This window comes from Chamaea fasciata, unplaced genomic scaffold (assembly GCF_029207755.1).
Source record: "Chamaea fasciata isolate MVZ Bird 193981 ecotype frontalis unplaced genomic scaffold, bChaFas1.0.hap1 SCAF_1, whole genome shotgun sequence".
NCBI lineage: Eukaryota > Metazoa > Chordata > Aves > Passeriformes > Sylviidae > Chamaea > Chamaea fasciata.
In genome coordinates this window covers 81,473-104,285 of record NW_027094086.1, presented here as the reverse complement: position 1 = coordinate 104,285, position 22,813 = coordinate 81,473, and the positions used below count along the sequence as shown (strand labels likewise).

Here is a 22,813-nt window from a genome sequence, read left to right as displayed (position 1 = left end):
TAAATAAAAAGTAAGTCTTTACCCCTTAGAAAACCAGGCTCATTTAATTCTAAATAATTTGTGGTTCTGATGTGTTAGGTCAATGAATTCATCTAGTTTAAAATATCGTTTAAAATATAAACAAATAAACAGGAGTTTAAAAAATAAATACAAACAGAAAAATATAAAATATGAAAAATAAGATCAATAATATAAATAAATGCAACATATAATTTTACATGTTATGTATAATATAATATATATTAATAGAAAAGCTAAATAGTAATGATAAATATTTTAAAAATATTTTAAAAATTGGAACAGAGCCTGAACGAAAGGCTGTTTTGTTTCGGTCTGGTTGCTGGCAGGGCTCTCGCAGGTGTGCTCGGGGGTCTTTTGGGCCATTTATTCCGGAGGCTGTTCGCCAGGGCATTCCTGGGCACGTTCGTTTATGCCTCCGCTCCGCGCCGCCGCGCGGCAGTGCTGCCACCCTGTGGGCAGAGAGCGGTAGTGCAGCTGTCCCTCCCGCCCGTCCCGCCTGATCTGTGCGGCAATGCTGCCACCGTGTGGGCAAAGAGCGGTACTGCAGCTGTCCCCCCCGCCCGTCCCGCCTGATCTGTGCGGCAATGCTGCCACCGCGTGGGCAAACAGCGGTAGTGCAGCTTCCCCCCCGCCCGTCCCGCCTGATCTGTGCGGCAATGCTGCCACCGCGTGGGCAAACAGCGGTAGTGCAGCTTCCCCCACGCCCGGCCCGCCTGATCTGTGCGGCAATGCTGCCACCCTGTGGGCAAAGAGCGGTAGTGCAGCTGTCCCCCCCGCCCGTCCCCGACACGCGTGGCAGCCCCGCACTGTGAGCTCGGGGGCGGCGCTGCCGCCCGCCCGCCCGCAGCTCGGGGCCGAAAGGGAGGGAAAAAGGCAAGGAGCCCGGGCGCGTGGCAGCCGGCTGCCTGCGCGCGCCACCCGGACCCCGGAGCCGTCCGGGCGCGATTTTCCGCGGCGTTTGCGGGTGTGCGGACACGGGATCGGGGCGCAGCGGCGCCGCGGGCGGGTTCGGGTTTTTTATTCACTCAGGTGACTGGGTGAGCGGCCGGCGCGGGGGCCTGACCAGTGCCAACACGAAAGATGGCGGACCGACCGGAAGTGGCTTCACCCTCAACCAACATGGCGGCGAGGAAGGGCGGAAGTCGCGTCCTTCCCCTCCCAAGCTGGCGGCTCGGCGCGACGCGCTTGACCTTCCAAAGACGGCGGCAAAAAGAGCGGGAAAACGGCAAGGACGGGGTGGGAGGGGGCGCCTGCCCGGCTGCCTTCGCCCTGCCCTGACCACGGCGCCGCCCGGCCGCGATTTTCCGCGGCGTGTCCGGGTGCGCGGCCACGGGCTGTGGGCTCGGCGGCGGCGCCGCGGGCGGGCGGGCGGGAGCCGGGCCCGCGCCGGCAGGCAGCGGCGGCGGCGCCTCTCTCTGCCGAGGTCCCGCCGCGCCCGCCGTGCCGGCCGCCCGTCTCGCTCCGCACGTTCCCGCCGCTCTCCGCCGCGCCCACACGCCACCCCCGCGGCCCTCCGGCCCGGGGAAATGGAGGGAAATACAAAAGCCTTAGGGCAGAAGAAGTCGGCCGAGCCGGCCCGAGCCGTGCCCGTCCCGCAGCCGGCAGCAGGAGGCGGCTGCTCTCTGACTCAAAGCTCAGCGCGGCGGAGGTAAGCGCGGGGCTTTCGGCGGGGGCGGCGGGGAGGACGCCCCGGTTGTCCGGGCAGGGCTTCCCGGGGACGGTGTCAGCTCCCCGCAGCTCTGGCTGAGGGCTGCACCGAGTCCGGGCTGAGCCAGCTGGGAGCGGGCTCTGCTGGTCACGTCCCCGGGAGCCGCTGCCGCCGCCGGAGAGGACGCGCAGCAACCTTGTGCCGTCTGTGCGTGCAAGGTTTTCATGGGCTTTGTAGCGAATGTGGTGTTTGAGACCCGGAGCGCTGGGTGCCCTGGGTGGGGATGTCCTTGAAGTAGCCAAGCTGAGCACTGGCTGAGATTTCCAAGCCTGGAATTCTTGAAACAATGTTTAAATAGTTTACCTTCAAAGCAATGTTTAAATAGTTTACCGTCGAGTTGAGGCAGTAGATCAAGTCGATTTGTTAGAGTGGCAGAAATGGTTTTTTGCCTGGAAGTGTGTTGGTATAAGCAAGCCTCCCTCGTGTCAGAATGAATTGGTTTTCCTTCTTTTGGCTTTTTTCTTTCTAGGTTGTAGAGCACTGGGGAGACTGTTTGGGATAAAGAACTGAAAGGCACAAGGGAAGCTGCACGTTCCCCGGGGAATGCTTTAGGCACCTGCGGCTCCTGAAGCGCACCGAGAATCCCAGCTCCCACAGAAAACCTTCCGAAGCTGGAAGGGACAGACAAGACAATTCCAAGAATGGTGTGGGAAGCACTTTCTCCCAGGCGTGGACAGTGCTGAGATCGGAATGACTTCACAATATTCCTTGTGCCTCTCCTGTTGCCAGCCCAGGACCAAGTCGGTGTTCCCTGAGTGGCTGCAGTTCCCTGCCCGTGGAGGGAGGCAGCCTGTGCTGGAGAGCGGGAGAAAGGTCCCTGCTGCATGCTGCGTCCTCGGTGGGCAGAGAACTCTGACCTTAGCCAGGTGGGTTGGTGAGGATTGAATCAATCCTGCCTCCTTTTGAACGAGTTGTTTTCATGAGTCATCAGCAGGGGATGCTTTTAGCCGGCTTTCGTTCAGTTTCTTTTTCACAGGTTTCTGGTTGTTTTCATCATGAAATTATACCAAACCCTTAAGTTCGCTAAATGAACCCTGAAAAGGTTCAAGAAACCAATCCCGAGAGAATTGGGCCTTGGATAGCTGGGTTCTCACGGCCCTTCGGGGCCACGTTGGGTTCACCCCCTGATTTTGGTGCGCAGAGAAACTCTCAAGTTAAGGCTTATCAAAAGAAATGGACCAGTTCTCATAAAAATCAGCTTTCCAAACCTTGAATTAAGATCAGAAATGATGGCAATGCCCTTGGCATAAAACCACCTGTGAAGCCAAGCAGGCTTAAAATGCCTGTAGGCAGGAAATCCAAGAGAAATGGCTGCTGGCTCCTGGCATCCTGGGCTTGCCAGGCAACCTTCAGGTCGGAGGAGCCCTCTGAGATGGCAGTGCCAACCATTCCCCCGGTGCCACCCTGTCCCATGTCCCCAGGTGCCACGTCCGCACAGCTTTTGATCCCTCCAGAGACGGGGCCTCCACCACTGCCCTGGGCAGCTGTGCCAGGGCTGGACAGCCCTCCCACCATCAGACTTCCCAATATTTGGCCTGATTTGCCCTGGGATCACGGGAGGCCGTTTCCTCGCCCTGGGTCTTACGGTAGCTGCCCTAAGCAGCCATGATTCCAACATGAGAGAGGCTGGCTTCCTTATGACCCCATCTGGAAGGGGCTTGCTTTCGAGAGATGAGCCAGGTAAGGCTCAGCTCGGTTGCCAGTTTGGCAGGTGAGAGCTTGTAGCTCATGGACGTGTCTGGGAGAGGTGTTGCCTCGCTCATCCACCTGCATGCACGTGGTGAGACAGCTAAAAGAAGATTTCCATCCTCTCTCCCTTGTTTCTCCTCTACTGCTTTGTGTTTCCACCTGTTACAATCCATGGACAGAGAAAGTGGGAAATGTGTTTTAGAAATTCTTGGGAATTTTGCTTGTAGGAACGGAAATCCTGAGAGAACTGATATTTGACCTGCCTGGCCTATGAAATGTCCCAGAAGCTGGTTCATGTATCCATGCTCCTGTTGTGTTCATCTGGGCTGTAGTTCAGGCTTTTCTCCCTGGGCTCTTGCAGTTGCTGTGTCTCTGGGATGCGGTGCAGAATGGAATCAGGCGACCAAACCTCAGGTTCACCTTCTCCCTGACCCTGCTCGTGTGGCACAGCAGATCCTGAAGCCAGGTACTGGAACTTCCTGCGTGTGTCACTGCTGGGGTGAAAAGCAGAGCCCTGGGGAATGGTGATCTCCCCACCTGCTTTGTGCTCAGACACTCTTGACTGAGCTTTTCATTCTGGGGAAGAGAAGGGGAGGGGTGGCCAGCAACACGCTGAGCCTCAGAGCAAAGGCCTTCTGCAGTTCCTGCGCTGTTCTCCCAGCTTGGAACACTGCACAGTACAGCTTCCATTCATTATTGTCCGTGCTTGTGGATTGGGAAGGTTGTCCTCCTCCACGATGCCCCACCTTTTTCTCTTCACAGAGGAGCACATGTACCTCAAGGGAGACAGATTCCTTCCGTCACATCAGTACTCAGACCTGAGGAAAGTACCAGTTTTTTCCAGCTTTTCTTCAGTATTGATTTGGAGGTAAGAGTCCCGCTTTCTCGATCCAGGAATTCTTGAGAAATGTATAGAAAAAAGCCATAAAAATACAATGAACTCTCATTCTCCCGTGGGTGGTTAATTAGAGGCATCTTTCTTTTGTTTCCTCTTGGGGTTAAAACTGCCATGTCTGTGGGGACTGCGTTGGTTTTTAGTGCTAAGGCGCAACGACTTGCGCTGCGTATTGCTCTGCGAGCACGACAAACAGAATGTTCTGCCCCAGCGAGCTGACATTCATCTCTGAGTTTCGATTAGTAATGTTAGAGTCGCACTGAAGTGTCTTGGGAACGGCAACCTCTACGATTCCATTTGCACTGCATGTTTGGGCTGCAGGCTGACTGTTCCTGATGGATGTTAGGGATGAAATTCGATAGGAATGGAAATGGAGAAGTCCAGAAGAAGCTGTGGTCAGGCCTGAGCTGGCACTCCCAGGGAACCAGAGTTTTGTGCTCTTAGGAGCAGGTATTCTTTGGCAACGTCTAAATGTCTGATGATGGTATTTCTGTGGCTTCCAGTACAAAGCAGAGCCTGCGAGTGGATCCTCAGATGTCCTGGGGAAGGGCTTCGTGGCAAACGTTGCTGTGGGCTTTATGACTGCCAGAGGATTTTCCAGGTCATTCTCTCCTTTTCAACAGTCTCTTGTGTGATGAGGGCTCGCTCCCAGGTAAGAATCTGGAAAGAAAGCACCAAAAAACCCCAAAGTACAGAAGTCTGCATGGCTTTGAGATCTCAAGGCCAAAGCAAAAAGGAGCAGCTGACTCTGCCTTTGCCTTCTTGAAAACCTGTTCCTTGTTGATTTTGTGTCCGTGTGGAGGGGGAGATAATTGCTTGTGTCCAAACCGGTCGCAGCCTTGTCCCCTGAAACTGGAAGAGGTTGCTGCCATCACGGAGCCTCACGTGGGCACCGTGCCTTTGTGCCTGCTGTCAGGGCCTTTTCTCTTTTGGGGGTCTCCATCCACAGGCAGCACGTTTGTTACCTGAACTGCGCTTCAGCGGGAGGGAAGCTCATGTGCCGGGAGCTCTCGGCTTCGGCAGCGTCCGCCCTGAGCGGTTCGGGTATCGAAGCCTTGGACAAAAGGACAAAATCCTCTCGCTGCCTGAAGACTCCTCGTGAGAGTAGCTTTGAACGGAGAGCGTCTTTCCTTCCCTGGAGTCGCTGAGAGCAGCTGGTGTTCGTGTCACCTTGAAGCTGATCAGATGCCGGTCCGATTGCTAATTCTGAGTTCGATCGTTCGATCTTGACCGTAGAAGAACAGGTCCTATTTTCTGTTTCAGAGCGGTATTCTGGAGATATTCCAAAGCGCTGCCCGTGCCAGCAAAGCTGCCTGTGAGCTGATCCGGGATCACGGCCTCCTCCCGTGGGTCCCGCACAGCTGAGAGCAAAGGTGAGCAGAGAAGTACAGGAGAAACGGGAACAATTTTGCTGCCCACGGTAGAATAACTGTGTGAGTGAGTATGAAAACAAGGGTGACAGGCAGGGAGCCGGGGGCACCGAGGGCCGGACGGGCAGAACTCGCTGAACTCTGAGGTGTCCCTTGGGGTTTCGAAAACAGAATCGAGATGCTTTCAGGTTGTGGTAGGAGGGGGATGATGCTGGGGGGGCTTCGTGGTTTGGAAAACACTTGCTGGAAAAACCGAGAAAGCCAACTGGCACCTGGAATCGGTGTCTCTACCTTTTGAGTTTCAAACAGCCTCAGATCCCGTCCTGTCACGGGACCTGCCGCACGGGAAGTGGCACAGCAATGGCTTTGAGTTGTCTAGAACATTCCTCCCCCCTTGCCTCTCCCTCAGGTACGTTTGCATCCGGCAGAAATCTCTTCTGCGCAGAGCGCCCTAACAGGCTCAGGCAGGTGCCCCAAAAGTGCCCTGGAATAGGGTCCCCTGTGCAGGTGATGGACCAGCTGCTGGCGAGGATCTGCCTTCCCAAAGTGATTCTCTGTTTTGTTTTGTTGTCGGTTGGTTGGTTTCGTTGGGCTTGTTAATTTCGTTTTGTTTTGTTTTGTTTCTCGGGTTTCTGAAAAGCAAGGGGATCAGTCAGATGACTTCCTTACTCCGTACTCTGTGGCTAAGAAAAGAGACAAAACAAGAATCAATCCCAGGAGAAGAGACAAAACAAGAATCAATCCCAGGAGAAGAGACAAAACAAGAATCAATCCCTCCTTCCTATTCAGCTTGTAAATGAGTTTCTGTATGTTTTGGCCACCTTCATCAAACATATTGGGTAAGTCTTTGTTTTGTTTTTTGTTTTGGTCAGTTTGCATTTCATCCTCTGTCCAGTTTGACCTTTATTAAGGCCAGGAGGATTTCTTTGTCTCTGGTTGATGAATGGCTTTTTTCGCCTTCAGTTTGTGTGTTGCATAGTGAATTTGGGTGAGTTTTCTTTCACAGGAGGATTTAGGTGTTTGAATACATGGGGAATAAAGTAAGCCTTCAGGAGCTTCTCTCATCTCCAGGCTGGGGGATCCAGTTTGGAATAGGATTCCAGCCTGGAGTCCCTGGGAGCTCCTGGAGCCCCTTGGAACAGCGCAGGCTCCATGAGGCTGCTTAACGAGGCTGGTGCTTACCATTGTAACAACTGAATGAATACAAGAGAGCACCTTACTTGCACAATTTTGTACCAGGAAAATCCTTTGGAGTATCTGATGTTTGTTTTGGTGGGGTTTTCTTCTTACAGAAAATACTAAAGACAAGCACAAAGCTCAAACCTCATCTCATCGGAAAAATCATCACACTCAGAAAAAGAATGAGGTGGAAGAAGATGACACTGCTGCAGACGTGGAAGTGTCCGAGCTGGAGAAATGCAGAGAACACCTGAATTCCATCCTTGCCCATGGGGAGCCTGTTTTCCCAGCACCACCCTCCACACAGGGAGGGGAGACCCTCAGAGCCGGTGAACCTGGGGGCGAGGCAGTGGCCGTCACCTGTGCGTCCACTCACATGGTCACTAAGTGGCTGCTGAGGTCCCTGGCCGGGCAGAGCCTCCTCAGGGAGCAGGACGTGTCCCCAGCGCCGAGGCGGCTGCGGAACCGCGTCCGGCCACGCGGGAGATGCTCGGGGATGAGACTGTGAGAACGACCTCTTCAGGCTTTACACCCGGCTCTGCCAGGCCAGCAGCGCCTCAGCTGGGCTCTCCAGGGAGCTCGGAGTGCTCAGTTCCATCATGCTGCAGCTCCTGGAGGAGCAGGCCCTGTCCAGCACCTTCCATGAGCCTGTGAAATCCCTGTGCCTGTCACCAGCGACGGAAGAGGATGCGGACCAGACAGGTGCCTTGTCTTGTTCTTATCACTCATTACGAGGCAGTGGTGGGAGGAACTAGGAGATTCCATGGCTTTTAAAATCCAGTTTTAAACTAGTTTTCCCATATCCACCCAGGCTCATGGCTTCCCAACCAGAAGCTGTATCTTTGGTGGGATGGGGGCAGGGGTGGGCAGCATGGTCACTCTGTGAGGTTTTCTGACACTACAACACTCACACTCCCTCTAAGAAACTTCCCTTTCAAGGACTAAACTGGAACAAAAGGTATAAAAAAATATAATTCCAAGAGGGAAAACAGTCTGCAAAAAACAGGTTTGTGTGGGCCTGGACGCTGATTCCTGTTGCTGGTCAATGATAGCAGCTGACAGGTCAGATTTCAAACTCTTTTATTTAACAGGAAACTGGTTTGTTCCTTCTTGTGAGTAGGATCATTAGCTTTGCATGGGCAAAGCCACTCCAGATTTTCCATCTAGGAAAACGAGTTAGGGAACTATTTTAAAACATAGTCCTGGAGGTGAACAGCTTGGCTTGGTATTACTGTGTGGAAAGGGAAGAATATATGTTCTGATTTTTCTCTCAACTTTCTTCCACAGCTGTTTTTGTGTTCCTGACTTCCGTTGACATCGGGGACACGTGGCTTGGAGCCCAGGAGCCGGATATGTCACTTACCCGTGTCAGATGGGTCTGCACTCGTGCAGGTTAGGAATTACAGGATTGCTTGGAAACAAGGAGAAGAAACTATTATGTCTCTCTGTAAAAAAACTTGGCTACATCAGGGCATTAATTCAGGGAACTAACACTTCATCTTTAACATTCTGATGATGCTCTGCCATCATCACTGTGAGCCATGAAAGCCTCCTGAGCTGTTCCAAACAAACCTGTTTGGTCAAAAAAATCAGTATTTTATTTCTGTATGCAAACTCAGGGGAAAGATTTTATTCAATATCTGTCAGTGGAACATTAAAGTTCCGATTTCTCTGCTCTTTTGTTCTGTCTCAGAACAGTCTATGACACAATATTGCTTATATCATTTTGATTCCTGGCATTTTTAACTTTTTAAAGAACCAGAAAGACTGTTTGTGCATGTGTGTGTCGTTAATATCCATCCTCTCTCCATTATAGGATGGGGAAAAAAGGCTGCAGAGCTTCCTACAATGGGCTGTAAGTGCAAATGATGAGGAGCCAGAGGTTTCGTTATGATGATTTACTGTTTCTTGAAGAACCCGGTTGATTTGATGATACCAAAACCAGTATTAATAGAAGACTGAACTCGGGAATCATGATGGTCTTCCTGGGTTTAAAAAACTTTAATGGCTTTGAAAGACATTTATATCAGACCTGGTTCATTTTTATTACTTTTAAAAAATAATAATAATTTTAAAAGCCCTGATCCATCACTGCTGCTGCGATGTGCAACAAAAGCCCATCTTCCCTCCACTCGGAACCAGGTGAGAGATAAAACTAAACCCCAAAGGATTCTCTGCCTATGATTTTGTGAGTTCTTTAGGGAATTCTCTGCAAAATCTGATAAATTGTTCTTGAATGTGGCCATGAGGGTAATTGAACATGCCAGTCCACATCTGCAAACATGCAGCGCCAGAACGAGAACCTTTGAAGTGTAAACCAGGATTTATTCAACTGACTCACGACTGCATCCTGTGCCCAGGTCCTTTGTACAAATGCTGTACAGGGAAAAACCAGAACTGCACATTCCTTGTGCTAAGTATTGAATTTTTGGGGGAAGGGGTAAATGCAAATGAGATGCAAATAAGGGAATTGCTTCTACACATAAATATTCTTGTCCTAAAGGAGCCGTTGGCTCTGTACCAAGACTTGAGTTCAAAATTTTATTTGTTTAAAAACCTGCAAGCCCTTTCGAGGCTACAGTTTGTGTCATGCAGAATTCCTAGGGGCTGCCGTCACGTGAGCCGAATCTAGCTGAGTTTAGCCGAGTTTAGCCAGATCTAGCCGAGTTCGGCCGAACCGAGCCGAGTTTAACTGAACTGGGCCGAGTGCAGCCGAGCCCCGCCGCCTGCTCTGGCACCCATTGATTAGCGCGAGTGCAGTCACTGCCTGGAGCTCCTGGCCGACCCTGCGCTCCCGTCCGTGTCCGTGCGATGGCCGGGCCGCCCGCGGGACTGGGCGGCAGGAAAACACCGAGCTCTGCGTGTTTAACGTGAGGCGGTGCCTTCAGGGAGCCGAGCCGAGCCGAGCTGAGCCGAGCTTCCCCGAGGAGCTGAATCTAAACGACTACACCCGGTCATAGCCAAGGTGTGCCGAGAACAGCCGAGTGCAGCCGAGCGCAGCCGAGCAGCCGAAAATAGCCGAGGTGTGACGGGAATCACCGAGTTTGCCGAGCCGAGTGTAGCCAACTTCAACTGAACACAAGCGAACGCAGCCGCGTTCGGCCGAACCGAGCGAGCTGTGCCGAACCAGGCCGAGGTCAGCCGAACCTTACGACCTCGGCTGAACCAGGCTACGCTGCAGGTGTACAAGACATCTTTCCTCTTCGTTTGACAGAAGCAAGACAAAAAAAAAAAAAAAATCATCTTACCGAAACAGGATGTTTTCTTTCCAGTCTATCAAGTAGCTAAATACCACCAGCTAGCTATCCATATTTTAATACCAGCTGTAGAACTTGCATCCCAGAGACCTGGGGACTCTGACGAGAAGTCTGGCCAGCTCGGTTAATTGTTAACCCCTGGAACAGCAGAGAGGTTGGAGGAGGCTGGAATAGTCCTGGTGTCCCAGTACCCAAAGAGACTGACCTGGTCAAGCCAGGTCACTCTTAGGCAGTGCTGCGACTGACCTCGGCCCAAGCAAAATCACACAACTAAAGCCGAGATACAACTGAAAACGTCTTTCAAAGGGCAGGGAGGCTAATTCCAGACTCTGTGGGTTTGGACAAAGACAAGTACAGTGACAATATCCGATGTCATTTTTTGAGGGAAGTGTGATTTGAAGGGTAAAGGCAGCTGCACGTCTGTGGTTCACTATGAGGGTGGTCATGCACCACATCCAAATACTGAATGGAGTTCCTTACTGTGGGAGACCTGTCTGGAGCCAGTAGGGGACCCCGGGGCCCTGGATTGAGCCTCGCTAAGAGCAAGAAACATGGATGATGGGTGAGACACGCAGATCTTCCAAGTCTCTGGGCATCCAGCTTGGGTTTCTCTCCAACAATACGCCGTCTGGTAGGAAAGCTAGAAGATTTGTGTCGTGTGTGGCTATTGGGAATGCACAGCCTCCAGTGAAATGCATGGGACACCTGCGAGGAGCTCGCTGTGTCGTCTTTCCACCGTGTGAAATTCCAGCCTTGTCCAGCCACAAACCTTTACTTTTCTGTATCATTTTGGATGTTAGTACACGTCACTGAAGCAAATGTTAATGCTCTGCATCCCAGCGGTGTGATGATCAGCTGCCTTGGCAGCCAAATGGGTTTGAAATCGTTGGGCCCATGCTCCAGGCCTTTGGTCTTATTTCTGTGAGATAGTGCAGTGCTGACAAAAGGGACTGGGCCATGGATACCTCACTGCAGGGCTTGGACAGGCATCAGCCTTCCCCCCTCTCCCAAACTCACCCATCAGCATTGGCAACAAATCATCCAGTATTGCAGATAACTGATGCAGTCAGGTCACGGATTCAGGCCCAGGACCTCTCTGTGTCTAAGGATTACACCGTGGCATCAGTGAACACAGCTGTTGCACAGGCCTTTTGGAAGACACTTTGACAGTGACTTGTTTCTGTGCAGATGTGCAGGTAAGAACAAGGGACTCTGCTGTGGAGGGTGGTGTGCCCTTGCCAAGAGAGTTAACCCTTGGTGTTACAAAGCGGGGGAAGAGATGGGTGTCATGCACAGCCAAAATTTCATCAACACTGCATCAAAAGAGGAGGGGGGGGGATTCTCCCCCACTCAGGTGAGATCCCACCTGCAGAGCTGCCCCAGCCCTGGGGTCCAGCACAGGAAATACGTGGAGCTGTTGGAACAAGCACAGAGGAGGCCATGGAGATGCTCCCAGGGCTGGAGCCCCTCAGCTCTGGAGCCGGGCTGGGAGAGCTGGGTGTGTTCACCTGGAGAAAAGAAGGCTCCAGGGAGAGCTCAGGGCCCCTTCCAGGGCCTAAAGGGGCTCCAGGAGAGCTGGAGAGGGACTGGGGACAAGGGATGGAAGGACAGGACAGGGGGAATGGTTTCCCACTGCCAGAGGGCAGGGATGGATGGGATGTTGGGGAGGAATTCTTGGCTGTGAAGGTGGAAAGGCCCTGGCACAGGTTGCCCAGAGATGCTGCCTCCTCTCACCAGGACAAGCTGGGAGAGCACACGGGGTCCTGCATGTCCCTCGGCTTGACAGAGATGGATGAGCACAGACACGATGACGGGAAAAGTTCTCCAGCCTTGACCAGTGATGTGAGCGTGCATTTGTTGGGTGAGTGTATCAGGGTTATCATAAGAAAAGAGACACGAAGTTTCCATACAGACATTGGATGATTGTCCTGCCAAGGGCACACAGTGACACAGCAGAGAGGTTGACAGGGTAGAGGGTGCAAATTTACACTGGTGGCTTCTTTCAGGCACTTCACTGGGTTTCGGTGCTGGAATAGGGAGAAGGGGAATTGAAGTGGGGCTTAAAAAACAAACAGAACTCAAGCAAAAGGCACAAGTTTTGTGTGTGACTGGGTCTAATAGTTTCTTCAGTCCTAAAATTGTTTTCTTATAGTGTGTTTCAAGCCTAGAAAAATTATAAGATAGGATGGTTTCAAAGCCAAAACAAACCTCATTGAATGCTGTTTTTCATTAATGATTTCTGGGCACTCCCGAAAACATTTCTAGGCCTGTCTTTTTCACAATGGCTCCTTTGGTGGCCAAAATTGAATACATGAGGGATAAATATGTGTGTTTTTAAGCCAAGTATTTTGCTCAGTAATATAATGAAAAAGTGAAAAAACTTTGAAAATTAATACTTTAAGTCTTCCAAACACTGAGATTTTCATGTACACAGACTTCTCCTGCCAGTTTTTTAGGAACAGTAAATTGTTGGTGACATGCCTCTGTTACCCTGCAGTCTCATGTCTGTTTTCATGTGTGTTGTGTTGTTAGTCTGCCTCCTGCCTTGTGGTTTGTTTGGGTAAACTGCCTTTTTTAAATTGTTTTTGTTACCTTTTTTGAGCATGCCAGAGGCCCTAGGGTGCTGATAAAAGAATCTTAGGGCTCCTTTTGACTGCTGTTTCCCTCCACTTGTTTGTGACCTAATCCTGAATCTCTGCCTGAGTGGAATTTTCTGTGTCGTGATCAGGTAAGGAGGAGCAGTGGCCAAATGCATTAGGAGGAGCAGTGTGTCAAGAGACACTCCAACCAAATACTGACAGGGAAAGTATCACCTCTGTGCAGTAATAAACAGTTGTGTGTCATTGCTGGATCACTTGAGGCAGTGAATGTTTCCTGCAGGTTATTTTTTCACACCAGTGTCTACTCACTTTCTGTCTGGTTATACTTACTTTGCTGGCGTTGATCCAGAGCAGGACATACACAGTAGAATAAGGAAAAGAAACGTCACGAAGGCAGCAAGGCCGACCCAAAAGGCAATGACGATGGAGTCTGTGGACACAGCACAGTAATTCTGTCACATGCTTTTTGCATGGCAAAAATAAAACACAGCAAGATGATTTATCGTCTCTGGTAAAGATGTGCCATTTGATTCACTGAGTTTCTCCTTTGAGAGAGGAATCTAAGTGCCAATTTACCAAAGGTCTTGGGAACCTCTTAACAGTGTCTGGTAACAGGGATGAGGGAGGGATTGGGAAAAGCCTCCAGAGAGTGTTCTGGTGACTAGAACTGTGCATATTTGAATATGGTTCCTATCACACAACCACAGTGCAGGAAGCCTGAGTGGTTACTGCCTAATCCTGCAGGATCTTTAAGGAGAGGCACTCAGGAAGGGAATTCCAGCCTGAAAGCATTTTATACCAAGAGAAATAGCAAGGGAGGTTTGTCGCAAAGACCCTCCCAGCACATCAGTGCAGTGGAAGAGAATGTGTCCCTTGCCCTGTTTAGCTGCAGTGCCCCCACAACCACCATAAAATAGCGCAAGATGTTGCCTGCTTTGCCAGGAGCAAATGCTTTATTTAAGGAAGAAGAGGACTGCCAGTGCCCAAGTGTGTTCACAGTTGGTTTAGTGGGAGTGTGAGGTGGCTGGGGGAGCAAAGGGAGCTGCTCTTTCATGGAGGCCACAGTGCTCTGCCAATGATTGCCTGAGCCTTGGCCTCACTGAAGGAGGGGACGACTCCGCTCCTGCCCCCACAGCGCATTTGGCTGCTGTTTCAAAAATGCTCCTTCCTGGGATCACTGTGGTGGTGGTGGCCTTGGGAAGTTTGGGTGCTCTGCCCTGGATTCATTGCCGGTGACTCACTTTAGATGAGGTGGAAAAAGAAGGGTCACTGACTCCAGGGACAAATATTGACCAAGATAAATCTTCCCTCTGAAAGTACAGAAAACATTGTGTTCTTTGAAACAGGCCCAGTATGTATGTTTGATTGGGTGTTTCTTTGTGAAAAACTTCAGTATGTGTTGGCATCAAATCCACAAAGAGATTCAGGGAATTAGCCCAGCTCCTTTTAAACCCAAAACTAGAGCTGGCCCAGCTGTACCTTTATCAGAAACCTGAGTTTCAGCTGGGCTACTGAGAAATATCAGTGGGGAGGGGTAGCTGATTTTATTCTTCCTTTGCCCAGAGACATTTTAAAAAGCCCAAAGTTTTGAAGTGTTCCACGCCATCAGGACAGAAATTAAGAGTTCGGATTTACAGAATTCCCTATCAGAGCTATTTTGGCTTCATCTTTTAAAAACAGTTTTAATACATTTGATGGAACTCTCTGAAGCTAAATAAAGCAGCTCCAGGGCTCAGGTGGAGCTTGAACCAAAAATTCCTGGATTTAAATTCTGCAATTAGTTGTTTGGTTTTGTTTTTTAACTGGAATAACATATTTTCATATTTTACCAATCTATAAAAAACTTTCCTGTTGCTAAATTTTACCATCACCTTTTGTGCATGTGTGTGTGCATGTTTTCAAATAGCCCATTAGTTCATGGGCCAATTAAGATTTTTCATTATTTTCATATAAAGTGGAGAGAGATGCACAACATTACAAATAGAAAGCAAGACCATGGCTTTTTATCTGGGTCTAGATTCATTTTCATGCCACAAATTCAGTCTCACAAAGTGTCAGGGACCAGCCACAGAGGAAAAGAAGTGCAGAGATTCAGGTCTGTATTTCACATTAAATATATATATATCAAAAAAACCCCAAAAAACCACCAAAACAACAACAACGACAAAAAAACCAAACAACCCTAGGAGGCAAAACTGAATTAGGGAACTGCAATCCCATCCCAGGGTTCTGGCAACTGTACAATTCCCTTGGGCTACCCCAGCAATGGCCCTGAGCACATGAAGACGATAACCCCAGCAGCGGCTTCTCAGGGTATAAGAATGTAAATATTATGCAAAGACAGGAAAACCTGCAGAGTATATCCATTGCTTGACTAGTGCTTTTACTCCAAACAAACAAACAAAAAAAACCCCAAAAAACATAACTGGCTGTGGAGTTGTTTCCTTTGGTGTTGTCATTAGAACTTGTAACCCACTGTTCTCCCACTGGTATTTGGAGAAGGAAGAATAATACTGCCAAGAGGCTTCAGTGTCTATTCCTCCTAGGCTGCTGACATGGAAAAATATCTATTTGCATCTCCTCAAAATATAAAAATGTCTGAAAGGTGGCACACTTCTCTACTTCTTTAGGGGGAGAGAACAAGTGGGACCAAAAAAAATCAATCAGTTTACCTTGCTTTTTAATGGAAATAAGGCTGATGAGATCATTCATAAACACATGTGGGTTAATTTCCTCCGCAAAACTGTTAACAAATATAAATTAAATTTAACAGAGGGTGAGCATCTTGTCTCAGAAGCACAACTTCCACGTAATTCAAGAAAACAGGCAGCTGAAGAAATACCCTATCAATTGCCAGAGAGAGAAGTGCTGTAACATCAATACCACCGTTGTTATGCACCAGGTGATCCAAATGGTAGAAAAACGTTATTAAGGAGAAAACAGGGAAGAGGTTTATTACTGATTTTTGGGTTTTGCTACGCAAGCCACATGCCAGAGACTTACATCTAGCTTAGCTAAACAGTTTGGGGTTTCCCTGGTGGAATTTGGGGGTAATAATCTGCCCTAACTTTAAAATTAAGAGAATCAAAGGAGCTGCTCATAACTTGCCTGGTCCTAGCAGCACCAAATGTTGCTCTACAGCATTAGAGAGCTAGATTTTCTGTATGGAAGGATGTGGATATTCACACCACTTTCTTTAAGGTGTGGTGTCTCGGTTTGGAGGCAATTAAACCCTTGGCTGATCTGAGTGCACAGAAAAGCTTTTCTAGAGGTGGTGCAGAGTAAATTTCTGCTCCTTTTTCCTACTGCTGTCCGAGCAAGTGAAGGGAAGATATTCTGAAAGGCCATCACATTTTCCTGGAATATGTAATAATTTCACTGTAATAACCTTGGGAAATCCATTTTAGTCTCTGAAACCACATCTGAACATCTGCAGCCATCTTCAGTAAACTAAACAGCAATGAGTAAAGCCCATATCTTTGTTAATTAACCGAAGATACAACCACAGGCAGAGACTTGACAGAAATCAAGGGGAAGCACTGCCTGCAGCATAAATGACTCCAACACACCCTACCTGCTCTCTCTTGGTCTTTGTCAGTCCATCCACCATCCTCAGTTGATCCATCCTAATGTAGCTTGTTATTTTATCTTAGCAAAACCTAACCAGTGCAGTTACATTAGAAAAACCAAAATTTTTGCTGTAAATAGCCATAAAAAGATTTGCTGTTTCACTGTGCAAAGCCAGGTGTGAAATGGAACGAGCTATTGCAGAGTGAGTTGGGTGAATGCTACTTCATATCCTTTGAAAATAAACTGCAAAGCCCAGCAGAATCAGTTTCCACATCAGCAAAGCATTTTGACAATAATGGATATTATTACTTTATTAGTTCAGCAGCACTAAATCGAAGGAGGAAAGGTAAAACAACATGATTGCAGCTTATTGTTCCTGGCTAGTGGAAACATACATTTCCTTTACTGAAAGTCTGAATGTTTACCAGTTGCAATGTCAGCCTTGTCCCAAGATGAAAACACAATATTTTTATGAAAACCTCTGCTCTTTCAGTGAACTTTGGTGACAGTAACACACAGGCAACCAGCACCCCACACTACAGATTTGCAAGTCATCAAATTTCCCCTTAGCAAATTACTAAAAAAAACCCTGTCCTTGTAAGCAAGAATTAGTGTCAGCAGTCTTATAGCTTCAAATCCTGTAAGATAAAGCCCAGAGTGTGTGTTAGTAATTTGCCAGCCTGAAGGCAGACACCCATTCACACAAACCATGCCCTGGCATGGACTCTATTGCAAGGAAACAAAACCAGGTCCGCGAGACAAAGCTATGCAACATTTTCCCTGTGCTAGATTAGCACCTACTACTCCACAATACTTACATTTATTAACTTCCAACTTGCTTCCATCTACTGGAATTGGATCTATGTAATCCCAGTAATATTCATAAGACCAGAAATACTCAGAGGAGTTTGTTCTGTTAGCCATGTCAGTGGTGCCTTTTAAGCCAGCTCAGAACTCTGACCCACTACTTTGCTTCGTTGTACTTCAGTGCCCTCAGAAAGAGAATTGCACAACTGATGCCTGTGCCAATCACTCCGGGGTCCCGCAGCTCAAGGACTGCCTTGGCACTGAAAACAGCTAGTGGCAATGAGTGTTAACGTATGGCAGAGATGCAAGAGCAGCCTTGAAAATGCAATCCTCGCTTCTTGCTGGACACACATGTTATTTCTCAGCATGTTTTAAACTGAGATGGGTGTCCCGTAACCTAGGGACAGGGTGGACAAGTGCCAGCCGGGTCATAAACCCTTCTCTTAGATTAGCACACCGTTCCTGTGAGCTCCTGAGAACAGCTGGGCTGAAAACATTCCTGAATGTATCTGGATGGAAGGGGCTGGGATCTGGAGGGGCCACACCAGGAGTCGCTGAGGGCATGTGGCGTGTTTAGCCTGGAGGAGTCTCAGGGCAGAGCTCACCGGGGGCTGCAGCTCTCCCGAGAGGCAGCTCCGGTCTCTGCTCCCTGGGACAGGACCCAGGGAAGGGCTGAAGCTGTCTGCAGGGGTTTATGTGGGATATCAGGGAAGGGTTCTTCCCCCAGAGCGTGCTGGGCACTGCCCAGGCTCCCCAGGGAGCGGGCACGGCCCCGAGGCTGCCCGAGCTCCAGGAGCGTTTGGACACCGCTCCCAGGGGGGATTGTTGGGGTGTCTGTGCGCGGCCGGGAGCTGGACTGGATGATCCTTGTGGGGCCCTTCCAGCTCAGGAGGTTCTCTGAACTAGGTGTGACTGGATAAAACGCCTCATATAAAAATCATGTTCTGGAAGAGCCACACCCTTTGCTTCGGTTCCGCGACGTAACGAGCTCCAAACGCCCCGGGCGCGGCCCTCGGCGGGGCGGGCGGCGGGGGCCGGCCCCGGGAGCAGTTCCGGGGCGGCGCCGGGCCCTTGTCCGCCGTCACCGCCGCTTCCTCGGCGGGCGATTCGAGGGCGATGTCGGGGGCCGCTGCCGGTCCCCCGGCGGGCGGGCGGGACACGCTGGCGCTGTGCCCGGAGCGGGAACACTCGCTGTCGCTGCTGGAGCCGGGCGGCGGCCGGCCCGACCAGCAGCAGCAGCAGCAGCAGCGAGAGCGGCGGGCGGACGCGGCCCCCGTGCCCGTGGCGTTCGTGTGCGCCGGCTGCGGGCGGCCCGGGGGCGGCACCCGGGGCTGGGTGTTCAGTGACGACGAGAGCGGCTGCATCCTGCTGCGCGGTGAGTGCCAGCCCTGCCAGCCCCCGCGGTCCCTCCCGCTGCAGGTGCGGCCGCCCGCGTCGCCGTGGACCCGGAGCCGCACGTCTCCGAGCTCCCCGGACAGTGCGGCTGGGGGGCCGGTCCTGGCCGCGCACAGCCCCGGGGGAGTCGGGCGTTCCCGGGGCAGGCGCCGAGGAGGAGCCCGGTAAAGGGCCCGGAGTGCTCGTGTGCCCCGAGAGCCCCCGGAGCGTTTCTTCGGGGTGGTGTGTGCGAGCCGCTTGTGGCCTAAGGGAGAGGGATTTCCCACAAGGACACGGGGACAAGGGGAACGGCTTCAGGATGAAGGGAGGCAGGTTTAGATTAAATATCAGAAAGAAATTGTTCCCTGTGAGGGTGCTGAGGCCCTGGCACAGGTTACCCAGAGAAGCTGTGGCTGCCCCTGGATCCCTGGCAGTGTCCAAGTGGGGTGGAATGAGATGAGCTTTGAGGTCCCCTCCACAGTTTAGTAATTCTGATGGTCTTGCTGAGGTCAGTCAGCCTGAGGAGCTGTTGCAAATTCAGGCTGAAAGTTGAGTGCTCATAATTTACACTGTGTAAAGCAAGAATGAATGCTTAAAAAAATTCTAATGTATGAAATATTTTTTAGAAAAGGCATGGGGAGAGGTGGTTCCTTTTTTTTTCTTCTGAATAAATGTTATTCCTTACTTACAGCATGGTAGAAACCCTATTCTGCTCTGGTGCTGAAGGACACTTGGCAGCATCTCCAGGTGCACCTCCAGGCATCTCGACTCCAAGAGAGATTTGTTCTGTTTCCCTATTGACTCTGTTGAAAGGTAAACGCAGAATGTGGATGGGTCAGCCTGCCAGCTCCACTTCCCTCACCAGGCATCACCCAGAGGGTGCTCCTGTTATATCTCTGGCAAGGCTGGAGGTGTCTTTTTCTGCTGCTCTGTCCCAGAGGGGTTTTCTGTATTGCTGCTGTTGGCATCGTAGTGCTCAGTTGTGAGGAACATCATCTGTGTAAGACAAATCCTAGGAAAAAACCCCAAACAAAACAACCAGGTCTGCCTTTTGTGTGAGAAATTGCATTCCAGCCGGGAAAATATCACGGGGCCCAGGGCACAGGAGGGTTCCTTCCCATTTGATGGGAAGAGTGCACAGACCAAGCACCAGACGGGCCTGGCTGGAGCCTGTTAGGGGTCGGCATTAGCAGCGGGAAGGGTGGCCAGAGGGGCTCAGGCAGGGCTTGGGCTGGGTCTGACCTGTAGTGGCCACATATGCTCTGTCCTTGCTAAGGTGGGCAAAGGCAAATCTGACAACTGAGTGTGTGCTTGAGACTCTCACTCAGCTGTCTGAGAATCTGTCTAGAAAATGGAAGTGTGCTTGGGTTTAGTTTGGTGTATAGCATTTAAAAGTGGTCTTCAAGTATTCTTCAATAACTGTATCCTGAACTAAGGCTCTACACCGGAGTTCTTTTGTGCCAGCATTGTTCTAATAGACGGTGGTTGTTCATCTGGACTGGTTTTATTATCTCTGTTTTTTTCTCAAGTTCCCATTTATTTTGGTATATTGCTGTGGATGTTTACCCTAGTACTCTAGACAGTGGTTTTGGTATTTTTTTCTTCATTCCACAGCTATAATACTTTTTTTTTTTCCTCATGGCAGTGAAATTCTCTAAAGCATTAAGCTGGCTGCAGAATGGCATTTTCTCAGAGAGTAATGCTGCTTCTCCCAGCCAGCACTGCACTGTTCTTGGTGTCTTGGTGCAATTTTAACTGTATCCTGTAGCTCCAGAATCCGTGGCTGTCTCTCAGGGTTCTGAAGGAGTGCTGTATTTGGATTTTTGGCTTCAGATTGGAAAGTGCATAATCTAAGCTGTGGCATCTCGGCTCTATTCTAGGAACCTTGGAGAAGCAAGCTCTTGTTCGTGAGGAACCGCTTACTCTTGAAAGTCGAGCTGTCTTGCAAGAGACATTGCAAAGGGTGAGATTTAACCTTATATCATTCTTTGTTGAAATCACCTCTGTGAAACTTTAGTAGGCTTCAACAGTTTCTGCAGATCTGCTGGTTTCACCCAGAGCAATTCAGTGCATTGTAACATGCACTGGACCGCTTCATGTAATCCGTATCTTGTGTTATGCAAGATCTTCAGCAACTTTTCCTTCAGTTTTTGTGGTAATTAGCATTTTGTGTTTATCAAGCACAGCATTAGGTTCCTATTTATGTCTCAGTAATTTGATATGTTGTTTCTAGTTAGTTCTGATTCACTTCTCCAGATCTTGACTTAACTTTGAGTCAGTTTCTTCTGCCTTTTGTGGACTTAATGGACTTAATGCTTTTGCTGTAACTTTGTATTGAAATATCAATCATAAATTAATCATGATAGATTAAGTTGATGTTTTGCTCTACTAGAATCTTGTAACTGCAGGTAGGAAGAATTGGGAGCAAACAGTGTAAGGAAGTTGACTGTGGAAACTGAAGGTTGTCCAGCAAAAGCTGAGTGTGTAGCTGTGACACTTAGCAAGGCTGGAAAGAGTTCCTGCGTGGACAGTGAATGTTAGAGTCGGCTGAGCTTTCAAAGCATGAAAGTAGCAAGGAAAGGATCAATGGAAAAGCACTGGTGATGTGAGATCAGATTTGAGCCCTTTCTGACGTCCACACATGCTCTTTGTGTTGTCAAATTCTGTGTGTAACCAACTACGTTTCCATGGTTTTTTGAAGGTAGATAGGATACTCCAATCTCTGGAGACAAGACTGATCACTCCTGAGTTGCTGGTGGCTGCTCTGCATGGGCAGGTCTGAGAGGAAACATCTGCTGAACTGCAGGAGAACGGCAAACGTGAAACTTGGCCCCGTAATCCTCTGGGATCCGTGGGAACATTGCAAGGGCTGTGAAAGAGCTGAAAGCCATGGGTGGTCTGTGCTGCACGGGAGCAGCGCTGACCGAGGCTGTGTCCCAGCCAAGGAGCTCCTCTTGTGTCCCTTCAGAGGGTACCCCAGGGGCTTTGTTCTTCTTAAAGACTTCTGAGCTGTCCATCTGGAGACTTCTGGTTTAATGTAAATATTTGTTTAAATTTTTGTCTCTGAAAGCAAAGCGTTTATCTCCTGACTTCCCTGCTATTCAGTACCTACTGAACTGGGCGTGCATTTTCCTAAGCTATTGAGAAACCTCCCTGTGATTCTGTAATTTCCAAAGGAACAGCATTAAGTCACTTTTCTTTTTCTTGTTTCCATAGGTTTAGCTTGACTTGTGCTCAAAGACAAGACAAGAACTGTGTGTTGTGACTTTCTGGTTTGGTTGGGGACTTTTTGCAAGTTCAGGACTAAAAGATGATCTAAGAAAAGGCTTTTTTGCAGCATTAGATAAATGCTTTTGCATTAGGTGTTGAAGGTCAGTTGTTTTACAACTTCAAAGGGTGGCAAACCAAACCAGGCTGATGGCCACACTCCTTTAAGCAAGGCTTGGTATGTATTTGAGCAATTATTTCAGCAGTTTTTTGGTGTTAATGCTGCTTTTTTGATTGCATTTGCTTTTCTGTACATTTGACTAATTGTCAGTGTTTCTCATACACACAGTATCAGTGTTCCACCTAGTGTTTTAAAATAAAAGCAAGCAGTTGTGGTATAAAGTAAGAATAAACCTCAAAAACTGGTTTTGGGTTTTTTTGTTTTGTTTTGGGGTTTTTTTTTGTTTGCTTGTTTTTTGGGTTTTGGTGGGGGTTTTTTTTGTTGGTGGTGGGTTTTTGTGGGGGGTTTTTTGTTGGTTTTTTTTGTTGTTGTTTTTGGGGTGTTTTTTTGGGTTTTGGGTTTTGTTTTTTGGTGAGTGGGGTTTTTTTTTTTTTTTGGTTTTTTTTTTTCTTTTTTGGTTTTTTGTATTGTAACCCAACACTAGTTAGCTTTTCTACTGTGAGTTTTAAAGTTTTTTCCAAAAACTCGGAATGAATTTCCCCATTCTGCCTCACTGGTAGGCACTGTATCTCTTAGAAAAGCTTCTCCCTTCCACCTTCACTGCCCTGTTTTGAAGTAGTGCTCCAGTTTAGCCTGTACTGATGATCTTAGATCCCTTTCTGGTCAGGTAACTAAAACATTTTGCTATTGACACGGCTGTAAGCCAGAGGAGCTTACATTACTCCAGTGTAATTTGTGAGGCAGTTTCTGCTCTAACAAGTTTTTCAATGCTGCTCAACAGCAATGGACCTCATTCTGGATGTTTGAAGGTGAGAGAAGAGATGGCCACATCCCAGGAGCCTGATTTTGGAATGCTTTATGGAATTGGCCGAGTAGCTTTTACTTCTGGGGTTTCCATAGTCTGCCCATGGCAGATCCAGCCTGTGCTTGAACTTGGCGCCCTCAGTCCGCAGGG

The 22,813-nt window shown here is 49.3% G+C and overlaps 1 protein-coding gene and 2 long non-coding RNA genes across 3 annotated transcripts; 2 read left to right on the top strand and 1 right to left on the bottom strand.

Moving 5' to 3' along the window:
* The first annotated feature begins 1,407 nt into the window (after nucleotides 1–1,407).
* LOC136298487 (uncharacterized) lies at nucleotides 1,408–13,104 on the top strand. The gene is made up of 11 exons (XR_010723323.1): nucleotides 1,408–1,669; nucleotides 2,199–2,595; nucleotides 3,780–3,884; nucleotides 4,181–4,286; nucleotides 4,817–5,686; nucleotides 6,324–6,522; nucleotides 6,976–7,564; nucleotides 8,150–8,254; nucleotides 8,679–11,315; nucleotides 11,857–11,980; nucleotides 12,848–13,104. It is a non-coding gene; the product is annotated as an uncharacterized lncRNA (long non-coding RNA).
* Nucleotides 13,077–17,188, bottom strand: LOC136298531 (uncharacterized). Its single transcript, XR_010723334.1, has 3 exons — nucleotides 17,108–17,188; nucleotides 15,392–15,462; nucleotides 13,077–13,149 (listed from the first exon to the last, which is right to left on the bottom strand). It is a non-coding gene; the product is annotated as an uncharacterized lncRNA (long non-coding RNA).
* A 994-nt stretch (nucleotides 17,189–18,182) lies between these two features.
* LOC136298405 (protein Mis18-alpha-like) lies at nucleotides 18,183–22,297 on the top strand. The gene is made up of 4 exons (XM_066199151.1): nucleotides 18,183–18,471; nucleotides 19,162–19,283; nucleotides 20,351–20,433; nucleotides 21,176–22,297. Exons 1-2 carry the CDS (start codon nucleotides 18,213–18,215, stop codon nucleotides 19,167–19,169), a joined length of 267 nt encoding a protein of 88 aa, XP_066055248.1. The 5' UTR covers nucleotides 18,183–18,212; the 3' UTR covers nucleotides 19,170–19,283; nucleotides 20,351–20,433; nucleotides 21,176–22,297.
* The last annotated feature ends 516 nt before the right edge of the window (nucleotides 22,298–22,813 follow it).

What these genes read in the sequence shown, in the direction of transcription:
- LOC136298405 (XM_066199151.1), top strand. Translation starts at nt 18,213, where the DNA reads ATGTCGGGGGCCGCTGCCGGTCCCCCGGCGGGCGGGCGGGACACGCTG.